Source organism: Ctenopharyngodon idella, chromosome 15 (assembly GCF_019924925.1).
Source record: "Ctenopharyngodon idella isolate HZGC_01 chromosome 15, HZGC01, whole genome shotgun sequence".
Lineage (NCBI taxonomy): Eukaryota > Metazoa > Chordata > Actinopteri > Cypriniformes > Xenocyprididae > Ctenopharyngodon > Ctenopharyngodon idella.
In genome coordinates this window covers 28471419-28493319 of record NC_067234.1, presented here as the reverse complement: position 1 = coordinate 28493319, position 21901 = coordinate 28471419, and the positions used below count along the sequence as shown (strand labels likewise).

The following is a 21901-nucleotide window of genomic DNA, read 5'->3' as shown; positions in this document are numbered from 1 at the left end:
AGGAGGCTAAAGACTGCAGCCTCTAGCCTCTAGAGTGAGCTTTATCTGCACAAGCTCTTACTAGCTGGCCTCCGTTATACAGATAGGAGGCGTGTTGAAAGGTGAATTGCAACAGAAACTAAACCCTAACCCTACCCCTGACAGATTGCTTTTACGACTAGTGATAAAGACCTTTCTCCATGCCCCTAACTTTCGGCACACCCCAACCTTTCGTCACGCCCATTACTCCAACCAGATACCCACACTTGGGCCCCGTTTACACCTGGTATTAAGTATTATAATATGTTTTGGTCGATCAGATCACAAGTGGACGACACTAAATACAGCTGTAAACGGGGGCTAAAACGTTTTGAGCTAGTCCACTTTTGACCGGATTTCTTTAGTAGTGTAGACGCTCATGTGGCTAAATGTGTACTGACCTAATTCCTAAACATTATGGGAAGCACGCTAGCCAGACGGGATTTAAACTTTGTCACTGAAGACCCAAGTTTGGTTTGAAAAGACGAAATAAGTAACAAGCACAATGTTCTCGTGTTCAAATGAGAGATGGTCTTGCACGGCTATCAGAGCAGAAACGAAAGCTGCTGCTCTCTGTGTGCTTTTCCGTCGTCCCAGGGCTCATTCACCCTTGAAGAAATCAGGACATAAGTGGTTGAAAGTGGACAAAAGAGATGGATTAAAAAATACAAGGTGTAAACGGGTATGTGTCTCCCTCGTCTACTTGTGATCCGATAGACCAAAACGCAGGTGTAAACAGGGCCAGTGGAGATCAGTGGTTTCATAATGCACTAATAGGGTCTCGTCATCATCTAATGAAATCGTGTAGGCCTATGTTTACTCGACACCTACACAGCCCTCTGCAGTGCACAATATTTACATCTGTTTGTACTCAGTTTTGCTCACTACTGTCTAATGTAGTGGAATATAAGACATCAACTGTAGGAAATAGTAGGCTAATTAGTACAACACAAATACTCTGTAATAGACAATCCAAATAATAAAACATCATTAGATTAAAAAAAATAGGCTAAATGAATTTTATTTAAAAAATAAAATAAAATGACAACAGCCAAATAGGCTACTCTGGGCTCGAATGATACAAACTGCTATGATAGTGCTCTTGAAACGCAGCTCGGCTAATCAAATTCGTGGACTGAAGCTAACTGTTGTATAATTCAGTTGTACTTTTCACTCAAATTAGACATTAGTTTAGATATTTGCGATACATAATGCGCCTTAGCTTAATGTGCTACTGCAAAGAACCATTTGAGTCAGTAGATGCCCGCCACACGTGAGATCGGATCTGCAGTGGAGAGTTCCTCAGAGCATCGTTATGTTTCCTGAATCAGTTGCATCATTGCCCTGGTACTGAAGGAGGCTCTTCCTGCTGTCCTGCTGTCTGTCATCGCGATGATGATGCTGTTCAGTAGACGCAGGACACACGAACACGTCGGGATCACTTTAATCGATCGTGACATTGTCGGATAAAGCAATTGTACTTTAGCTAAGATTATGAAGGATTGAAATTTCGTCGTTCTCGCGAAAGCTCTGCCGTTACTCTGGGGCAGATCCGTGTTTCCTTCTCCCTTTCAGATGTGCATTGATCTTCTTTAAAGATGTCGTCATCCTGTATGTTCAAGGGTCGGTTCGTTGAAGGGCAGAGATGTGGAAGTGAAGGAGCACGTTCATTCTTTTCATTATAACGCCTCAGCTGTTGGATACTAATATAAGCCGCGCTAATGGAAAATACGGTGGGTGCTGTATAATATTATGCGCAGTGTTATCTAAGGCTTTTATTGTTATGTATATGGGAAAGAGTGACTATTCAGCTTATTGACATTTAAATGGATTTTACAATGCAATGTAGTTGTATTACATAATGCATCTGCGAGCAGTCGACATTAAATGTTTCTAATATCCTCGCTGGGTGTTTATAAGCAGAATAACGCTCAGAAGTTTATTTTACATTGTGTCACACGAAGATCACGTCAAAACAAAATGTTAAAATTATCAATTAAACTAGTAAAAATGTAATTTCTTTTATAAGTGATATTATGAATATTACAAAATAGTAGCCTATAAATATTATTTGTTAACACATTTTGTTAATTTGTGCTTATTTGTGCTCTTAAAATGTGCTCTATTTTAAAAAATGTGCATGGTAACAACAAAAATTCATTCAAGTCAAAAAATATTATGAATCAGCCAACCTACATTAGGTCACACCAAAGAGTAGGGTCAAATCAGGTGGAACAGATCTACTCAGAAACTCAGAGGACATAATTTCTAACCATTACCTTTGATGTAAAATACTGTAAAATAACAAAAATAGGATAAATATCAGATATTGGAAAAAAAAAAAAAAAAAAGATGAATTAACAAGAGAATTTTGTATCACATTTTGCATTTAATGGGAATTTTATTGGTGCCACTTTTGGTGGCATTACCATTTTTTAACACTTGATGTCTAACATTTTGCCCCATATCTTCATTAATTTCTGACCCTAGCCTAGTGTATATAAATTTATGGGGCCCGGGACCAAATTGTTATGGGTGGGCTATGCTAGACCTCTTATTACGGGGCGCTTGACAACATTCTTTGTTAAATATGTTGGACTGAATATCAACACAAAATATGATACCAAAATGTTCTTTAATCCAATTTTTTTAAGAGATTGGTGCAGGGATGACGTATTTTTGTAGGCCAACTCGGAAGTTAGCATCGCCCTGGTTCCTTCGGCAAAAACCCAATAAGATTTTTCCATTGGCTTTTGGATTATTGCAAGAAGTAAGGTCTGTGACTAACAAAAGCTTATGATTCTTATACGTTTTGTTTATCATGATAATCTTCACAAATTAACACAACGTTTATGAATTTTGAAGCATAAATACAGTTTGCAGAAGTCAAAAGCTAATCGTAGGCTATAAACAAACTACAACGGTCGCATGACTTCAATGCCACCATCACTAAACTTCCGACAACTCTTTCAGTCTTTGTTTAAAAACATTTTCCCTGAAAGTTAAGCCCTGGGTATACTTCGTACGCACACAGTTGAACGCACAGCCTTGGAAAGTATACTTAATTTGACTCGTACGCAGACACAGGCGTTCGACGCATGCGCAGTTTTGAGCAATCTCTCGCCACGAGTTACAACCTATGTAAACATCTTTGTATTCTTTCATGCTAGAGTTGTACAAATTAGGGTACTTTCTAATCTCTTCGCACAATCTCTTGTCTATGTAGGTCTCCATCATCACTGTAGCTCGCATGCGTTCCGGTCTGTTCTGTTTATGCAGTTTTTTTCTGACTACCTTGTGAATCGACACCCCCAGGGCACGGTTGCCACCTTGTGGATAAACTAATTACTGCAAAAATCGCGATTACAAAAATCCGGCAGTGCGTGTGCGGTACACGTGTACTCTTCTGATGACGAAATTTGCGTCACGCACACTGTGCACTGACCCTCGCGCACGTGTAAAAAGTGAACTATACTTTGGGCTTTAGAGTTATAATAGTTTGCAAGAGCGTGATTATAAACACAACAAGGCTATGAAAGTGGACTAGTGAGTAATTGAGTTTACCTGTTTGGCTAATGACTTTTAAAGGTGTAGTGTGTAAATTTTAGTGTCATCTAGTGGTGAGGTTGCGAATTGCAATATAGAGAGGCTACGGTGGCCAACACAGGACAAAGATGTCGTTGTCTAAGACAGTCAAGCAAACGCGCTTTGTAGAGCAGTTTGCCCGTTTAGGGCTACTGTACAAACATGCCAGCGCAAAATGGTGACTTATCATGTAAGGGGACCTGCAGTGTATGTAGATGGAAATGGCTCTTTCTAAGGTAATAAAAACATAACGGTTCATTATGTAAGGGTTTTATACACCCCTGAAAACATAGTTATGTATATTATATTGCATTTATGTCAGTAGATCCTCCTAAAATTTACACATTGCACCTTTAATGTCCCTGGCAATCCTGTGTAGTCCCAATTAGCCACTTTTTAGCAACTGCATTTTACAAGACAAGTAAAAGCTTTAAAAAGATCACAAGAGGGTAATACTGATGTATTTTATGTCATAGAATAAAATTATTATTTATTGAAATTATTATTTCAAGAATTTAATCAAAAACACATTAAAAAAAAAAAAACCTTCTTCAGGACAATGGAACCAGAAGTGCTAAAATGCAAACTCGTTTCCTGGTTCTGTATCCATGCACCACTATATTTCCTCACTGGTAAGAGGACAATGAAGTGAGAGAAAAGACAGATGCTCTTATTTAAACAGTGAAAAGTCCCAGTTTTGTACTATACTAAATATCAGTACTCTTGGAACGCTGGAAATTTAGATTAGAGGACTGAAACGTACCATTATATACCGCAAATATCCCTGTGTTTTGTACGGTAAAGGGATCACCGGTGGTCTCCCTGGAGCGGCAGGTGGAGAGTGTGGAGAGGAGCATTGTCTTCCTTAGACAGGAGCAGCTGTCTCTGCTGCATGGACTACACCTGGAGATCCTGACCCTCCAGAAACGCTGTACAGGTGTGTGTCAAGACCATTCCCACCGTATAGTCGCCTGCAAGTTGTACACAGTTAATAACATGCATAATTGAATTGAGTGACATTTCATTTATCATAAATCACTCCTAATTGGATGTTGTTCCAAAAATTATGTTGGTACACAATCTAATTGTGTTGCCATGCATGCATAGGCAATGCCCTGAATGCTTAATGCCAGGATCCTGTGCAGAGGAGAGCAGGGTAATGTTGCTCTCTTTGATGGCACAGGCTCCACAGAGAGAACCACAGGTCAATAGCTTCCTGTCAGTGCAGGGCTTGTGTTTTCCCTCTCAGTAATATAGTGCATGGCCTTTCTACCTGAACTTTGCTGTAAATGTGCTGAGCCAGCTATAGGGCAGAAAAAGCAGCACATTGCATATTCATCTCTTTGTTCTTCTGCTCTTCTAACCAGTCATTCTAGTTCAAGACCACAGGAAATCAGTTTTTCTCTTGAAATCCTTTGATATATAGATTACCATTAAAAAGTTTGGGGTAAGATTTTTTTTAATGTTTTCAAAGAAGTCTCCTATGATCATCAAGGCTACATTTATTTGATCAAAAATGCAGTGAAAATAGTCATTCTGTGAAATATAGTTATTTTAAAATAATTTTAAAATAAAGCCATTACTCCAGTCTTCAGTGTCACATGATACTTCAGAAATCATTCTAATATGCTAAAACATTTCTTATTATTATCAACATTTATTTGATATACATTTTTTTTTGTAATATTATAACAATTTTAATATGTCTTAACTGTCACTGTTGATCAATTTTATGTATAATTTTCTTTCCAACTTTTGAACAGCATTTGTACATGAGAATATAATTATTTAATTAAATAAATTGAGCATTATTATTATTTTATTTGACTTCTTATTGCTTTTACTTCTATAATCTGATGCATGCCAAATGAAATGTAAAATATAGGATGGGACATTTTAACCAACAACAATTAATTGGATCATGTAAATGCAAAAACAAAACTAATTCAAGACTTACAGCATGATTTATAATAATTCTGGAATGTATCAATTTCAAAATGTTTAATAAAAAAAATAGCTGAGAATTAACAGTGCATCCGTATATTACTTACAGAACTCACACAAGAACTCAACATGAAGCCCCCAGGCAGGAGTCAAGCAGGTGAGCTCTGTTGCCTTCCAAAAAAAATAGTGTTTCATTTATTTGAGCAGAGCTGCTCATGTATTTTTAGCACAGGTGTTCAGTTGAACAAAGAACAACAGCAGTAGGTTTATTTAATACAACATCATCTAGTATCTTGATTATCTGCATATAGATGTTGGTATCTGTTATTACTAGATCACATTTGAAAGACTGAAGTGATTAGACTCAACGAGGCACATGTAGTGTTTTTAATGGCTGTGTCTTATGATTGTAATAATAATTTATCTAAAACTCGAGCCAATTTCACATCAAGAGGCCACTCATTGTTAAGCAGAAGACTCCTCTTCATACTGCAGGTCATCCCTCTCTCCTCCAGCCCGACGCAGCCTCATCCACCCACAAATTGATCCTGCCTGCGTTTTCCTCTGCTTTTGCTGCACAGTCCCAGTGGGGGTGTCCAATTACCGCATGTTTTTTTGCTGAGACAAAGTCGGGCAAGGAGACAGAGAGGAACAGCACAAGAAAGCTGAGAATAGGAGAGAAAAAAGAGATTTCTAAATTATAATCAGAGGTTTTAAAATGTATTTGTACAAATTACTAATTAATTAGTAAACATGTAAGCAGTTACCTAAACCATATACCATAATATGAACATAACGCACACTACCATCCAAAAGTTTGGGGCCAGTAACCGTTTTTTTTTTTTTTTTTAAGAAATGATTACTTAATATATTCAGCAATATATACATAAAGACAAGAGAAAATACCTTTATTTTAATGTCTTCTCTACTCCAACAATGCTGTTATTAGTAAAATGGCCTACACTGTAAAAACAAAATTTCATTTAATTTGTTAACTTATCACAACATTTTTTCTTTTCTTTCAAATCAACTTAAATAATTAATGTGGTTCAGATAACATAATATTTTGAGTTTCTGTTGATTTGATCAATCGCCTTCATTGTATGAACTCAAATTTTTAATTTCAATGAACTCAAAATTTTAAGGCAAGCAGGTAACTTACTTTTTTAAGTTAAACCAACAATTCCTTTTTACAGTGCCTAATTGGGAAGTTTCCAGCAGCAAGATTGTGAGTGTGATATTGCTTTTCATACAAGAGTTCAATAAACAAGAAGTTAATATTGTGTAACTTACATTTAAACAAAATAGTACCATTTACTTGATGTATTTGTGCTCTGCAAATGAAAATAATTCCAAACGAAAGTAGAATCAACCTTTCAGTCACTGAGCAACACATACCCAGCTAACAAAAATATGTTCTAAGAACGTTTTGCTAATGTTCCCATTAAGTTATGAAAACATTATTTTAGATAATTTTAGATTGTCCAGTTTATTAAACGTTTAAAAACAATTTTTTGTTGGTTATACGAATGTTAAGGGCACAGTCCTTTTTATAATTTTGGAAACATTATGGGAATGTAACTTTTGAATGTTCAACATTTTGAAATAGTAACATTTAAAAAAAAAGTTTAATGAACGTCCAACTAAAATGTTTCAGGAAAAAAAAAAAAAAAAAGGTCTGTGAACAATGTTTAAATAATGTTTTTGTGCTAACGTTTTAAGAACATTATTAAAGACCAGATAACTTTAAACAAAGATTATATTAATGCTACTGAAAAAACATTTGTTCATAACCTTGCCAGAACATTACCCAAAGTTCTGAGAACGTTCCCTGTTATCTGGATATGTAGTAGTGACGTTTCTGAATGAATCAGTGTTTTAAACAAATTGGTTGAGTGAATGATTCAATGGCTCATAAAGACACTTATCGCCACCTACTGGTGTAACAATGTAAACTGAAGAAAAATCACTGAATAATACCATCGCTAAAATGCACAGACTGACAATCTGTCTGGAATATGCAAACACTGACAAACGGAGTGATATATACAGTGAAAAAAAATGGATGAGGCAAATAAACTGCTGAAGTAACTGTGCAGTGAGTCAAAAATAAAAAGAGGACGTGTTAACTGATGCCACGTCATGACTCCCAAAGCCTATGTTAGCTGTGAAAAATTATTAATCTGAGATCAAACATCAGCATATTTTGGATGTGTTAGTTTATTCTTCAAAGAAGCCCCAAAGGAACCAAACACTGATTGGTGGTGAAAATGATTTCCTAATTTACAAGCATCTTGCTGGCACAATGTGAGTATTAAATGAACAATACTCATAATTTTTTGATGTCTATCGCTTCTTATCTGCACTAATGCCTTTGTCAACTGATTGTTGTCGACATCTCAGTTTCATTACATATTCTATTAAAAGGTTTAGAGGCAGCAAAGAGTGAACTCATTGAGGAACAGTGGAGAGATCAGATTTAAGGATCAGATAACACAGCATTTTCTATATTCACACCGTGAGCTCATCTCAGTCTGGACGCATGGGGTGAAGGCTGATAGGCTGGCTGTGAAGTCAGGACAATTTGGACAAAATGATAGACAGAACTGTGCTAGTTGCAGTAAAATGAAGGAGAGCATGAGAGACAAAAATTAGGGACAGATGTTGAACTCACAGCACAAGGTCATCAAGTTTGTGTGGATCATTTAAAGGACATCTGACACTGATTACATAATTCATTTTCAGTCTACTTAGCCTATAATTTATCTGAAACACATTACATTAATGTAAGCGTAAAGACAGGAGACTGGAAAATACATGTTTTATCCTTCATTTGTTTTGAACATATAGATTTATAATTTGTCATTTTTCAGTTTACAGTTTTATTATAAAATAGTTTCAAATGATGTAATTTTTGTTGTGTGCCAGCGATTTCCTTCACATTTGCTCTATGCTTTGTGGGCACGGTAGCTCAGGGAGCTTTTGTCCTAGACATTTAATGTGTCTGATAACCTTGAACAGATGGCACACCCTGCCAGTAGCCAGACCAGAGTTGAGATTAGTTGATTTGGATTTACTCAGTGAGTCTGTAATCCTTAGGCACAGAAGAGTCCTTTGTCTGCTTTCCTCACCCACATCCACTTACCTTTTAGATCTCAGATTAGTTACAAATTCACTTTTACGGTTAAAATATGATTTTAAACGCAGGGGCTTGTTCATATTAGACATGCATGTTTCATATCACAAGGTGGATCATAGACGAGATCATTTTCAGCAGCAAATGTGTGTGATGTTTAGCTTCTGGGTCTTCTCACTTCCTCTGGTTTATGTTTTAGCTGCATGTAAAATGTGAAACTCTAAGATGTATGAATTACAGGGGGTTTGATCTCCCTATTTAAGGCTTGAACCCACCATACAAAAAGTTGGACTTTTCAAAAGTACATATACCAAACATTTTAATTACTCATGTCATATTACTTGAAACTTTGAGGGCTGGTAGTACTCACACCGCCTACGTCACCAAGGCTCGCCCAGATCGGCCTGACGAGGGCGCTACAGTGATGAAAAGTACGAAATCACTCATAACTCCTGAACTATGGCGTAGGCTCAAGTGTCTTATATAGTTGGAATCCTTGGCTCAAGACGGACCTAGGTTTTTGGCCCGATCAGAACCAAACCAGTGCAGCGAGATTCTCCGGAGTCTGATTTGTCAATAATTATCCAAAAAAAAGTTAAAATTTCAATTCACGGTCCCTAAGGGCTGTCAAAACGTTTTAAGTGGGTGGAGCCACTTTTACTAAAATGGCTATAACTTGTGAACGGAATGAGATATTTGCACCAAACTCAGCACACCTATGTAAGAGCTCATTCTGCAGTCGCATGAAAAAGGATGTGGCTACTGGCCTTTTGGTGGTGCTATAACAGCAAAAAAACTTGAAAACGGCTATAACTTCTTCACCGTTAGTCCGATCAACTTAAAAATTGGCATTCAGTTTTTTTGTCTGAGGTGCCATGACTGCCTATGAGGACATTGACGTGTCTCAAAAAACATGTCTGCCATTAGCCAATGAATTTGAGCAGCTATCAGACAAGGTTAGCTTGAGCTAACAAAGGCCGATCGGAACGAAACTTGCTGGGCCTGTTTGACTCACAGCCCTAGAGGGGGGCGTCTTCGTGTTTTTCACGTGCGTATAGGATCGTGTATCGCGCGATTTTTCGCACACACCCACAACATTCATACCACATGGTAGAACTCCTCATTCTGAGCAACTTTGCCTCTACGACTGCCGCTGTCAATTGAATCATTTGTTAAATATTGGAGATTATTTAAAAAAACAACTTTGGCTAACTAGTCCTCGGTTTTTGGCTCAACCTCGATAACTGTTAAAAAGCTTTATAAACCATAAATTTCCTATGGTAAATTGCTTGTATTGGCTGTAAATGGTCTTTTATATCTATGATCTAAGTGGTTACATGCTTGTTAAATAAAACATAAAACTTTTTTATGCCTATGCTTAAAGGATTAGTTCACTTTCAAATGAAAATTAGCCCCAGCTTTACTCACCCTCAAGCCATCCTAGATGTATATGACTTTCTTCTTTCAGATGAACGCAATTGGAGCTATTTTAATAAATATCCTGACTCGTCCAAGCTTTATAATGGCAGTGAACAGGATCAACGAGTATGAGCTTAAGAAAGCCATTCCATCCACATCCATCCATCATAAACGTACTTCAGAAGGCTCCGAGGGGTTAATAAAGGCCTTCTGAAGCAAAGCGATGTGTTTGTGTAAAAAAAACAATCCATATTTAACAAGTTATGAAGTAAAATATCTAGCTTCCGCCAGACCACCTTCCGTATTCAAGTTACGAAGAAAGTGTAAACTGGCGTAAGTTGAACTGCAAGAGTTTTTCACTTTCTACGTACCTTGAATACGGAAGGCGGTCTGGCAGAAGCTAGATATTTTACTTCATAACTTGTTAAATATGGATTTTTTTTTTTAACACAAACGCTTCGCTTCAGAAGGCCTTTATTAACCCCTTGGAGCCGTGTGGAGTATGTTTATGATGGATGGATGTGGATGGAGGCACTTTCTTCAGCTCATATTCGTGACCCCTGTTCGCTGCCATTATAAAGCTTGGATGCATCAGGATATTTATTAAAATATCTCCCATTGTGTTCATAAGAAAGAAGAAAGTCATATACACCTAGGATGGCTTGAGGGTGAGTAAAGCTTGGGCTAATTTTCATTTCAAAGTGAACTAATCCTTTAAAGGCCTTAAAGCGCTTGAACCCCGATAATTTCTGCTCGCAGCTATATTGGTAATTATTATTTTATCCTATGTTTATTAAAATTATCAGTTGATGCTGACTAATTTTGCTTGGGGACAAACTTGCAAGACAAACTTCAAACAGTCATGCCATGAAAATTGCCTATACAAATTTTCCTGAAAGTCGTGGTATAATTCACACAGTGCTTAAACTTGCTTCACTGAATCATTGTTTTATCTCACTGAATTGAGTTGTTACAATAAAAGTTTCTGTTCTATAGATGTGCAGGAGGAAGAGCAGCAGCTGGAAGCCCGTTGTCGGGAAGTGGAGGAGCATCTGCAGGAGCAGCAGCAGGTCCAGAGTGATCTGAGATGGGAGCTGAGCCAGAAGTCAGTGCTGGTGGGCGCTCTCCGTGCCAGTCTGAAGGAGAAAGAGCGCCGTTTCCTGGAGGAATTAAAACACCGCAGCCACAGAACCACTGCGCTCAACACCGAACTGCAGAAGCAGACAGAGGTGGCTGCATACCTGTCTTTCCAGCTGCATTCAGCAAAGCAGAAACTCCAGCAGCAGAAGCAGCAGCAGCAGCAGCAGCGAAGGAGGCCGGCCCAGCTCAGCACGGACAAGCCCCCCATCCACCCTTCACCTCAGGCCAGCGCCAGCAGCCCAACAGTGATTAAACCTAAGCGGCGGAGCTCGAGCCGGCCCTCCTCGCACCTCCGCACAGAGCGCGCCAGGGAGTGCGTGCCGCGTGAGAGGGTGACGGGCCCAGAGGAGCCCATGGCCATGCCTGACCCCGCCCTCTTCCTATACCCCTACAGACACAGATCCCGGCCCCGCCCACCACACAGACACGCCCTGCAGGAGGCAGATGGGGAGGAGTCAGAGGAGCTGGATCAGGGAGCTTCAGTAAGCAGACTGGCAACGACTGTAGCTAAAGCCACTGCGACCACGGCATCCACTACAGAGAACAACGCTGAATGAGTGTTTCTTTTACGGTTCACCTCAACGACCTACTTGTTTTTATGATATTTTCCCCTAAATTGCTGAATTGCACCTTGAGCCCCTTGGGAGAACTTTTGCATTATGACAGAAATGTTTATATTTGCAATACTGCTAGCTTTTTTTTCCTACAGTTTGCACATGCAGTGATGAATAGACAGAGGAGAGATTCTTGCTTACGCTCTTGTTAAACCAAAATTGATTATGTTTATGTTGCTGTAAAGCATTTTTGTAATCAAAAATGACCCCGAGGTCCTCAATACTGTTTCATGCATCCTGCATCTGCGGCGTGTAGTTTTTTTTTTTTTCACTGGCAATATTAAGAGTTTACAGCATTCACACTGACATTTATGCCACCCACACATTATATTGCTGTTTTATTCACAATACATTACAGGTCAAAAAATAAATAAATAAAATAAAAATTATCATTGACACAGATGAATCAGTCACAATAAGATCTATAACATGCATTTACAAACTAAAAAAAGATGAATTTTCATTTCATGTCGTCAATGAACGCGTATTTATTTAAAAATTCAAGCATAGCCATCGTCATTCACGTGAAGGAGCACTGATTTGCCTCTGATTTCGTCAACGATTTCAATTAACTGTCGGCGAGTGTAAAATAAGGAATTAAATCGTGTAGGCTAGTGGAAGCAGCATTATACACTTAATATATTGGCTGCATCCGAAAACTTAGGCAGCTGACTCGTTGCCTCGCTGCCTTATCAGGCAGTGACTTGTAAGGCAGCGTTTGTGCATTAAGGCACCTCACAAAACTGATTTCGGACAGACTTCTGAGGCAGTGTAATAGTTTAATAATCTACAGCAAAATAGCTCGAGCTTTGTTGAGAACTAAACAAATATTTAATTACTACAGTAGTAATTTCTCGATAGAAATGACATCAAAAGTGGAAAATGTTGGTCAAAAACGTACATTAACTGACCAGCAAACGCATCTTTATTTTTCTAGCAGTTTTTCTAGCAGCCATTGTTATGCCCTGTGTGATCACATCAGGATTGAATCGCCTGTGATCACTGACTGTGAAAACCCATTTGGAGGTGGTCTGGGATAGATTCTTATTATATTTAACGAAAGTATAAATGCACATGTGTTGTCATTAAGCATCGTCATTAGGCGCAAGAAAGGAAAAGCAATAAACAACTGAACTCATTTTGAATGATCCGTCGATGTTTTAAAAATAACGGATGGAATTTTTTTTGTTAACGTAGGCCTACTCTATTATCTAATAGCCTAATAAAGTGGCGATTTGCATTTTGCCCATGTAAGTGCGATCGGAACTTCAATCACAATGGAGTGGAGACACATTTGAATGAAGGTGTAAATGCAATCCACTTCATATCCGGATACGAAACGCCTGTTCATGCCAGATGAGGGGGTCACACGGCACAAAACACGTTTCAAATGCAGGATAAATCTGTTTATAGCACGAATATTTTCTATATGTCGAATGTCACAGGACCAAACCGGAAAACTGGTCTCATTGCATCCGCTTGTCAGAGAAAGTGTTAACAGCAGTATGAACTGACGGCATATCTATGGACTTTTAAGGTAATCAGCGAAACTACCTAGTCACATTGTTATATGTGTTTTATTATATTAAATATCTAAACGTTAGTGTTAAGAAGAAAAATGAAAAAAGCTTTTAAATATCAATCTGCATATGCGGGGGACATCAGTTATGCCAAAGTCCCTTTCAAGGAAAGTGTCTTCACTCGGCAGCCATATTTGCAACGCCTCCGGGCAGCTATTTCGGGCATCCAAGTCCTATCTATTTGAATGGGGCATCCTGAAATCTCAAAAACTGCTTAGCGAACTCCCAATTAAATTACATATTTCAAATTAGCAACAAAATCTGACACGAACCGTCCCATAAATGTTGTTTCTAATGCTAAAGTAGCATTAAAAAAGCTTTGACGAGACGAGCCAATGCGCATGTGCAGTCCTATGGGAACCGGAGTCTCTAACAGCAGCTACAGTGACGCAATGACTTTATCAATCATCGATTGGCTCTTTTACTTAGAAGGCGGGACGTATTCCGCCATATTGCGCGTTGCAGTTTCTCCCATAGAGTACCTCAGGGATGACGTGTTTTTGTAGGCCAACCTGGAAGTTAGCGGCGCACGGGTTCCCTCGATCGAAAGCCTATGCATTTTTCCCATAGACTTTTGGAAAATCGCAAAAAATTAGCTCTGTGTTTAACAAAGGGTTATGACACTTAAACGTTTTGTCTATCAAGATAACCTTTACAAGTTATTTACAAGTTAACACAACATTAATACGTTTTGAAGGCTAAATAAAGTCGTCAGATATAAAAAGCTAACAGTAGGCTATAAACGGACTACAGCACACCATGGTTGCGGATCAACGTCACCACCAGCATGCTTCCTCAAACTTTATTTAGAAAACAACTTTATTTAAAAACATGCTCGCTGATTATGATCTGCGCTGTGTATGAATACTTACCCACTTTTTCATGAGAAATGCTGTCCAAATGTCCTGTTTGTCATGATGACACTAAAGTCCCCGCCAAAGGAAGTAGTCCCTTTTAGCATTCTGTTAACAACCGCCGTTTTTAAGACACAATAAAGGTTTAAAAAAAAAAAATCACAAGCGGGTTATAACTGGTGTGTTTTATGTCATAGATCAAAACGTGAAAATATTTAGAGGCTTTGTTAACCACAGACCTTATTTCAGGCGATTTAGCAAAAACCCATTCAAAAAACCCATTGACTTTATGGCGATGGAACCGGAAGTCCTAAAATGCTAACTCGCTTCCGGGTTTTGCCTTCAAAAACACGTCATCCCTGAGGTACTCTATTCATAACTATTAGGAGTGAATAGTCTTTCTATATCTGTAGTCTTTGGTTATGCTCATCTTTTAAATTATCTTGAATAAAACAGCTAATTTTTTCACAAAGCACATACAAAAGACGTAAACCGGAAGCGATCTGATCTGTTTTACAGAATACGGAAGTTAGATTGCGCAAAACCCAAGATGTTTGGATACATGTACACATGCAGTCCCCTCTTCATTTAAATTAATAGGCTAATTCTCAATTGCACAATAGAACTCACAATTTTAATGTTATTAGATAAGAAATATGCAATGTTGTAACTAATTAATTCCTTTCTTTTTCTGTATAGACCTACTGAAACACTGTCAGTGTGAAAGCATAACCCCTGCTGTTTACTCACTGCAGACGCATGATGTGTGAAACAGACTAAGACAGTGTCCTTGTGAACCTGTTACTGCTGCTGAGTTATTGTTCAACTGGGTTTTTTTCAATCTATGTGCCCTTGTGGAATATCTCATCTCAGATATTTCTGAATGATCAGGTTGTCTGGTGTCACCACAAGTGCACTCTCTCACCCCTCCTGATGCAATGGGGATTTTATCCCCTATTGGTTCATTTAGAGTAAACCTGTGTGAATGAGATCTGTAGGCTGTACAGCCTGAATCATTTGCTTAAGTGCTTTATCTGGTGTATAGTGTGTTTATGTGTGGGCTTGTTGATTAGAAGAGAGTGGGCTCAAGGGTCAAGGGCCATTGTTTTGCCATCATTAAATGAGCCAGTGATGCCCAAAGGACTGATTAGTTTTATGCTGCTTATGCTGTAATATTTTAGTCTGATGTTGCAGATAACATGTTTGCATATGTTTCATTAGAATCACAATCCTGTTTTATAATTCTGCGAGGTCAGGTATATGTGCATATACCGAGCTTTGGTGATATGATGATTAATAGCAATGTGATACATATTGCAAACATATTAAATGTTTGTATCACACAATAGCTTGTAAAAGATTAGAATAAGTGTGGTACAAATTGAAACTTAACTCCTGCACTTAGATGTATAACTAAGAGAGGGTTAATTCATGGAAATGGATTGAATGGGGGTGACGACAACATCACCTTTCTTGACAATTAACAGACACTAATAATTTTAATAATGAGTAGGCTATACCATAGTGTCACAGTCCACGACGACGACCGTAATTTTGCAGAAACATGAAAGTAAAGGTGATTTAGTACCACCTATTTGCAAACTGAGCTTTTCTAAAGATATTTACAATTGTATATGTGATATTTCTCTTTATTAGATCAGAATGGTAATTTTGCTTGTAATATTGAATATAAGTTTGTTAAAAATCCAAATATGAAAAGCAGTTCTAATAGGGATTGTATCTGAATGCATAAAAAGTTTTCCTTTCAGCTTAAAATTGTGTCTAATTTGACACAGCCCTAACAAAAGTGATATTTGCTTCACTCAGGGTCTGAAACCTTATTTTGTAAATGTATACGCAGATACGCCTGACTATTTAAAAGGCCTATAACCAGTTTTTGTATTGTATCAGTGCAGCGATAGGAACGATTTAGGACATTAGGTTGATTTAGACTGTGTGATACATGATATAATCACAATTAGTTAATTAATACATTTTGTTTTTCATTTAATGTTTCATCTTGAAAACATACTTGCTTATGAAATGATTGTCTAATTGATTTCTTAGTTCTTTATAATGCCATTGTGATGTTAAAAAGAGAAGCAATACTGCCTCACATGATGACTTCTATATAATCATATTTACAACATACATATTTGAAAATTGTGTTGAATTGGAAACAGTAATCCATACAGATACAGTACATGCAATATCTGATTTTTCTGATGTTATTTTGTTGTCCCCATTTCCATGTGGTTAACATTGTGCTTACCAAGGGTTTTATGGTGATTTTATTTGGCTTTTTTCTGTCCTTAAGTGTGGAATAACCTGTCTTCCCTTTAACAGTCTGACTGTTATATGGTAAAGGTCTTTAAACTTCTTTTTCCTTTGTTGTTTTTAGAATGACAGTGAAATGACATGGAAAGAAGTGATTAGAACCAAATTTCATGGGAAACTGCAACAATGTAACACACTGTATTTGTATGTTTGGCCAATTCCAGACATCAGTGTCCTGTTTCACAAACATTTGGACGACCCAACATTGTGCAACAATAATGTGTCGCAATAAATAATCCACTGTTTATTCTGTATGATTAAATTACTGTGTTAATTGCAACCTTAATCATGGTTAGAAACGTCAACATCATTGACTTTAGAGAATAACAATTGTATTGTTGCAGATGTTGTTAATTTCCTGAACCCGTAAATTTTAATCATCTTGATATGTAAGGCCATGCTTGATAGGAAACATTTCCTTCATTACATTTAAAGCAAGTTTTATAGCCAAATAGCAGAAAAGTTACAAATAAAACACTGGAAATTTTGACTCAATTTTATGACAATTTTACACACACACAAACAAAAATAATGTTTTGTCTTCATACACTTAGGTTTATAGATAACAATTACAAAGAATAAACATTGCATTACTGAGGAAATTCTGCATTTTGTCAACATTTCAAATACAATGTGGTTTCTAAAAAGTGGCAGTGATTAGACATTTATTTAAAGGGTTAGTTCACCCGAAAATGAAAATAATGTCATTTATTACTCACCCTCATGTCGTTCCACACCCGTAAGACCTTCATTCATCTTTGGAACACAAATTAAGATATTTTTTATTAACTCCGATAGCTCAGTGAGGCCTGCATTCACAGCAATGACTTTTCCTCTCTCAGGATCCATAAAGCTACTAAAAACATATTTAAAACAGTTCATGCGAATTCAGTAGCTCTATCTTAATATTATAAAGCGACGAGAATATTTTTGTGCGCCAAATAAATAAATAACGAATTTTCAACAATATAGTGATGGGCCGATTTCAAAACACTGCTTCGGAGCTTTACGAATCGAATCAGTGACTCGGAGCGCCAAAGTCACGTGATTTTAGCAGTTTAGCCGTTTGAAAGGAGATCCGAGTCACTGATTCGATTCGTAAAGCTCCGAAGCAGTGTTTTGAAATCGGTCCATCACTATTGAAAAGTCGTTATTTTTTTTTTTTTTTGGCGCACAAAAAATATTCTCGTCGCGTTATAATATTAAGGTAGAATCACTGAACTCACATTAACTGTTTTAAATATGTTTTTAGTACATTTATGGTTCTTGAGAGAGGAAATGTCATTGCTTTGAATGCAGGCCTCACTGAGCCATCGGATTTAATCAAAAAATATCTTAATTTGTATTCCGAAGATGAATGAAGGCCTTACGGGTGTACATGAGGGTGAGTAATAAATTACATTATTTTCATTTTTGGGTAAACTAACCCTTTAACCAATAATATATATATATATATATATATATATATATATATATATATATATATATATATATATATATGAGTGCATACAATAAAAGAAAAGTAGATTAGCATGTCAAGTCTAAAGAAATTCACTTTTGTTTACCACTAAATATTTTAATCCATACTGAGTTTTAAAAATCACGTAAAATTAGTAGGCCTACTGTTTTTTTAACCGGATCTTTGAAACGAAGAGCTCGAAAGAACCCAATCTTGGAAGTAAGTCGCGGCTTCACATTACTATTTTTGATGTAATATGCTGACCCTTTCACTTTGTTCCCTGAATTTGGCAAGGCATCAATTTCAAATCTATGTTACGTAACATTTTTATTAAATTGGGTTAAATAAAGAACAAACTAAAGAACTAATGCAGTAAAATGCGCTTCTCTAAATGGAGCTATAGGGTTGCCGTAGCCGTGTGTTTGGTGGGTGGGACAAATACAAAGGCAAGCAGGTCAAGAGGAGGAGAAACCACGTGTGACAGCCAGGCTGAGAACTGTCCTTCGCAAGTTTAGTTGTTTTTGTAATATCTTTGCATGTAACTAGGCAGCCATTCCGTCTGACGGAAGGCCATTCGACAGACCCACATCACAGCCCTCAGCAACGGATATCTGTTGCTAACTCTGAAACCAAATTAGTATTCTGGGAAACGAATCATGGTTAGCAAGACGGATGACATCCCAGCATCAGTGCCGAACTGCAACCCCGTTGATCTTGCCCGGGAAGGCGAGACATCAAACAGCAAAGACACCAGCAAGACCGCTTTGAAGGATCCATGTGCCTGCGGTATGTGAGCTTTTGCACTGTAGCATGTAGCCACAAAGGCAGAAATCACTGTGCTGTTACTGAACTTGATGTATTTTAACACAAGTCACTTTTGAGTAAATCAGTGTTGAGATCTGATGTATGATTGACTGGATAGAGGTCAAAGGGAAGTTGGTATCAAAGGACAGTCCCGCAGGGCTGTCTGATTTACACCATTATGTTTCTGAATGGGAAGTAGGTGCCTTCATTGTGCTCACAACCTTTCATTTTAAGTCCTGCCTAATGTACTTTAAGTACTGCTCTTGATTTGGGTCGTATCGTATCATGGTGCTTGGTGTAGATACACTCATTCACAGCTTAGTTCTCAATATTATATTTTCTCTAAGAAGGCAGGTTGTCAAACTAAAATTGAAATAAAATGTCCATGCAGTGTCAGTGTGTGTATATATATATATTATGTGCTGTGACCAGGGCTTTCTTTCTGATTTTTCAAGTCTTTTGTTATTACTGGATAAATATTGTTTGAAACTTGTAGCGGTTGAACAATTTCTGTCCAATTAAATGTTTTAAAGGGTTTAAATTATGACCATGGAAACCTTTTTGTGTCATTTTAAGGGGAGGTCAGACTAATTTAAGCTAGTAGGATGGTAAACTGTAGCAAAGGTTAATGTAATGCATGAATGCACACATATAATAGTGTCAAAAAGTGTTTATTGTATTTTCATGTGCCTCATTTACATGAAACAATACTACAGTTCATTGAAATGAATTTGTCTGAAAAGTAGTAGCACATAAAATGATGATTGTAATATAATACGAAGTAAATGACAATATAATTACAAACTTTCAACAAGACATGCCTCTGCTCTAGCAAAGTCAACAGCAAGTGCAAAATGTGTCAATTATTCAACGACCACGTGAAGCTTTTAAACTTGAACGCTAGAGATTAATCCGGGACGTTTTACTTGTCATGTACAGGGTAACTTTCATTATCAGCAGTGTAAAGTGTTGTCAGTAGCCTGTTCGCTAGCTGTGTGTGAAATCTTGACGCACATGTTCTGTAATAGCGCGCATGAACACGAATAAACTGAGTGAAGGTCACCTTCAGTGGGACGGAACCATTGAGCCAGAGAGGAGAGCGTGGCTTTACTACGGTCTGAATTTTAGGTAACACTGTAATGAATACATTTGATAGCCTAAATGACCTATTATATCGAAGAGTTTCGAATATTTACTTGAACAAAATCTCGTATTCGTAATGTATAGCTTGTTTAAACGCACGTCTGTTTATCGGCCCCCCTCCTGTTTTCATTCAGAAAAGTTTCGCTCCTCGACCCGGACGCGGAAGTAGCTACACATGAAAAGTCATGGTGCATGTATGCCGATAGAAGGTTATTGCTACCAGTTAAATATAGAGGGATCTGCTTGGTAAGTGTCGGGATTACACAGTTTGCCTAGCACGTAGGAGCGATCCTGTAATTTACGACTTATTTTAGAGCTGCAGACTGTCATTAGATTGTTTTAGAGCAAATAGTCGGATGTTGTGCACACTTGTCAGCTAACTGCTGCAGTCAGTGTCACATTTGAGGAGACCTTGGAAGAGACTGACTGTCATTATGGCACCTGACAGCTGTGGAATTGCTCATTCTGACAACACGTTTAATATGTTGGATTTGATGCTCGAGATGATGCCTGCTTGTGACTGATGTGATCTTTCTGATATGTGAATTTTCTGGCTGGAAAATAGATGTCTTTGTGCATTGACATGATTTGTATGCTATTGCATTATGATTATACACGCAATAAATGTTAATAAAGCCATTTAGGAAGCTGGTTAGACCGTCTTTTGTTTGTTACTCAGTTGTCTGTGTTTATACTGTAATCTGCAGGTGTTGTTCAGCCTCATTCCACATTTCTTAATCAAATGCTTTTGAATATGCATTCATTTTTTTTTCTTTCAAAAACATTTTGCACTTAAAGATAATAATGCTTTATTAGAGTTGAATTCATATCATTAGCCTATTGAAAGCTGTGTTATTTTACATATAATGGGTCCTCAAGGGGGAGGCTGTGTTGAGATATATGAATATGACTTGAGATGAATATGAATACTTTAAAGGTGCAATATGTAAGAATTTTGCAGTAAAATACTTAAAAACCACTAGGCCAGTGTTATATATTTTGTTCTCTTGAGTACTTTCAATATCCCGAATGTTTGCAACTATTCGTAAATCGTGAGAAAATTGCAATTTTAACCAAGGCTCCGGGACGTGTGAGGAGTCGCCTGTCAATTGCGTCATACCTGGGTTTTATTTTGTAGAAACCATGGAAACACCAAAGATGCTTTAATATTTACATGTTTTAATAGACAAGGGAACAACTGTTTTGATATATTTATAGACAGAAAACTTATTGTTATATAGCTCAACACGTTTAGTCTTATTGTTTAGGTTAAATCTAATTTTCTTGATTTTTTGCGAGTACCATGCTTTACCATGCCTCAGAGGAAAAAACCTATTTTGTGTAGTAGCTAACATAGCATAATCAGATGCAGCTTTATTTTTGGTAACAGTAATACAGCATTTTCTCCATCATACAATACGTTTTAAAAGGAATTGCATGCCATTTATCAACACAAGCTATCCAGTATTTAATATGATATTCTAAAATCGATCTGAGGTTACTGCATTGTGTAACAAGTGTCTCGCAGCAGCTGCCGAGCGAACGCACAGAGTAACTTTATAACATCATTTTCAACACTCTCAAATGTATATAATATGATAAACAGAGCTGCGTTACCTCATACTCATGACCGGAAAAGCGGAAGCAGCGCCAGCGACTGTGGCATAATAAAAGTTCCGCTGCTCGTGAGGCGTGTGTTTTGCGCAATCGCTCCAGCGGCCTCGTTCAGCTCCCACAACACTCGGTCCTGCTCTGCTTCGTACTACAGTAACGTTAATAATCTCATCCATGAACATGATTTCTTCCCGAGTCCTATCCCAATTCAATTACATATTGCACCTTTAACCCTTTTATTATTGGATACTTTC

The 21901-nt window shown here is 37.6% G+C and overlaps 2 protein-coding genes across 5 annotated transcripts in view; both read left to right on the top strand.

Annotated features, from left to right (window-relative positions):
- Nucleotides 1–1095: 1095 nt before the first annotated feature.
- ccdc92ba (coiled-coil domain containing 92Ba) lies at nucleotides 1096–16872 on the top strand. The gene is made up of 4 exons (XM_051863767.1): nucleotides 1096–1751; nucleotides 4408–4540; nucleotides 5657–5704; nucleotides 11099–16872. The coding sequence occupies exons 1-4, from the start codon at nucleotides 1740–1742 to the stop codon at nucleotides 11797–11799; spliced, it is 894 nt and encodes a 297-aa protein (XP_051719727.1). The 5' UTR covers nucleotides 1096–1739; the 3' UTR covers nucleotides 11800–16872.
- A 1659-nt stretch (nucleotides 16873–18531) lies between these two features.
- cluha (clustered mitochondria (cluA/CLU1) homolog a) overlaps nucleotides 18532–21901 on the top strand; it is a 31777-nt gene continuing 28407 nt past the window's right edge. For 3 of the 4 annotated variants that reach the window (XM_051863454.1, XM_051863453.1, XM_051863452.1), the window contains exon 1: nucleotides 18532–18872. In XM_051863454.1, the coding sequence (XP_051719414.1) occupies nucleotides 18743–18872 (130 nt within the window). In that variant the 5' untranslated portion in view covers nucleotides 18532–18742. Of the gene's footprint in view, nucleotides 18873–20154; nucleotides 20280–21901 lie in introns of those variants that run through there. The other variant, XM_051863455.1, reaches the window with a different exon arrangement.

Coding starts and splice junctions, on each gene's coding strand:
- ccdc92ba (XM_051863767.1), top strand. Junction 4,541..5,656: donor CCTCCAGAAACGCTGTACAG/GTGTGTGTCAAG, acceptor TATTACTTACAG/AACTCACACAAGAACTCAAC. Junction 5,705..11,098: donor CCCAGGCAGGAGTCAAGCAG/GTGAGCTCTGTT, acceptor TCTGTTCTATAG/ATGTGCAGGAGGAAGAGCAG.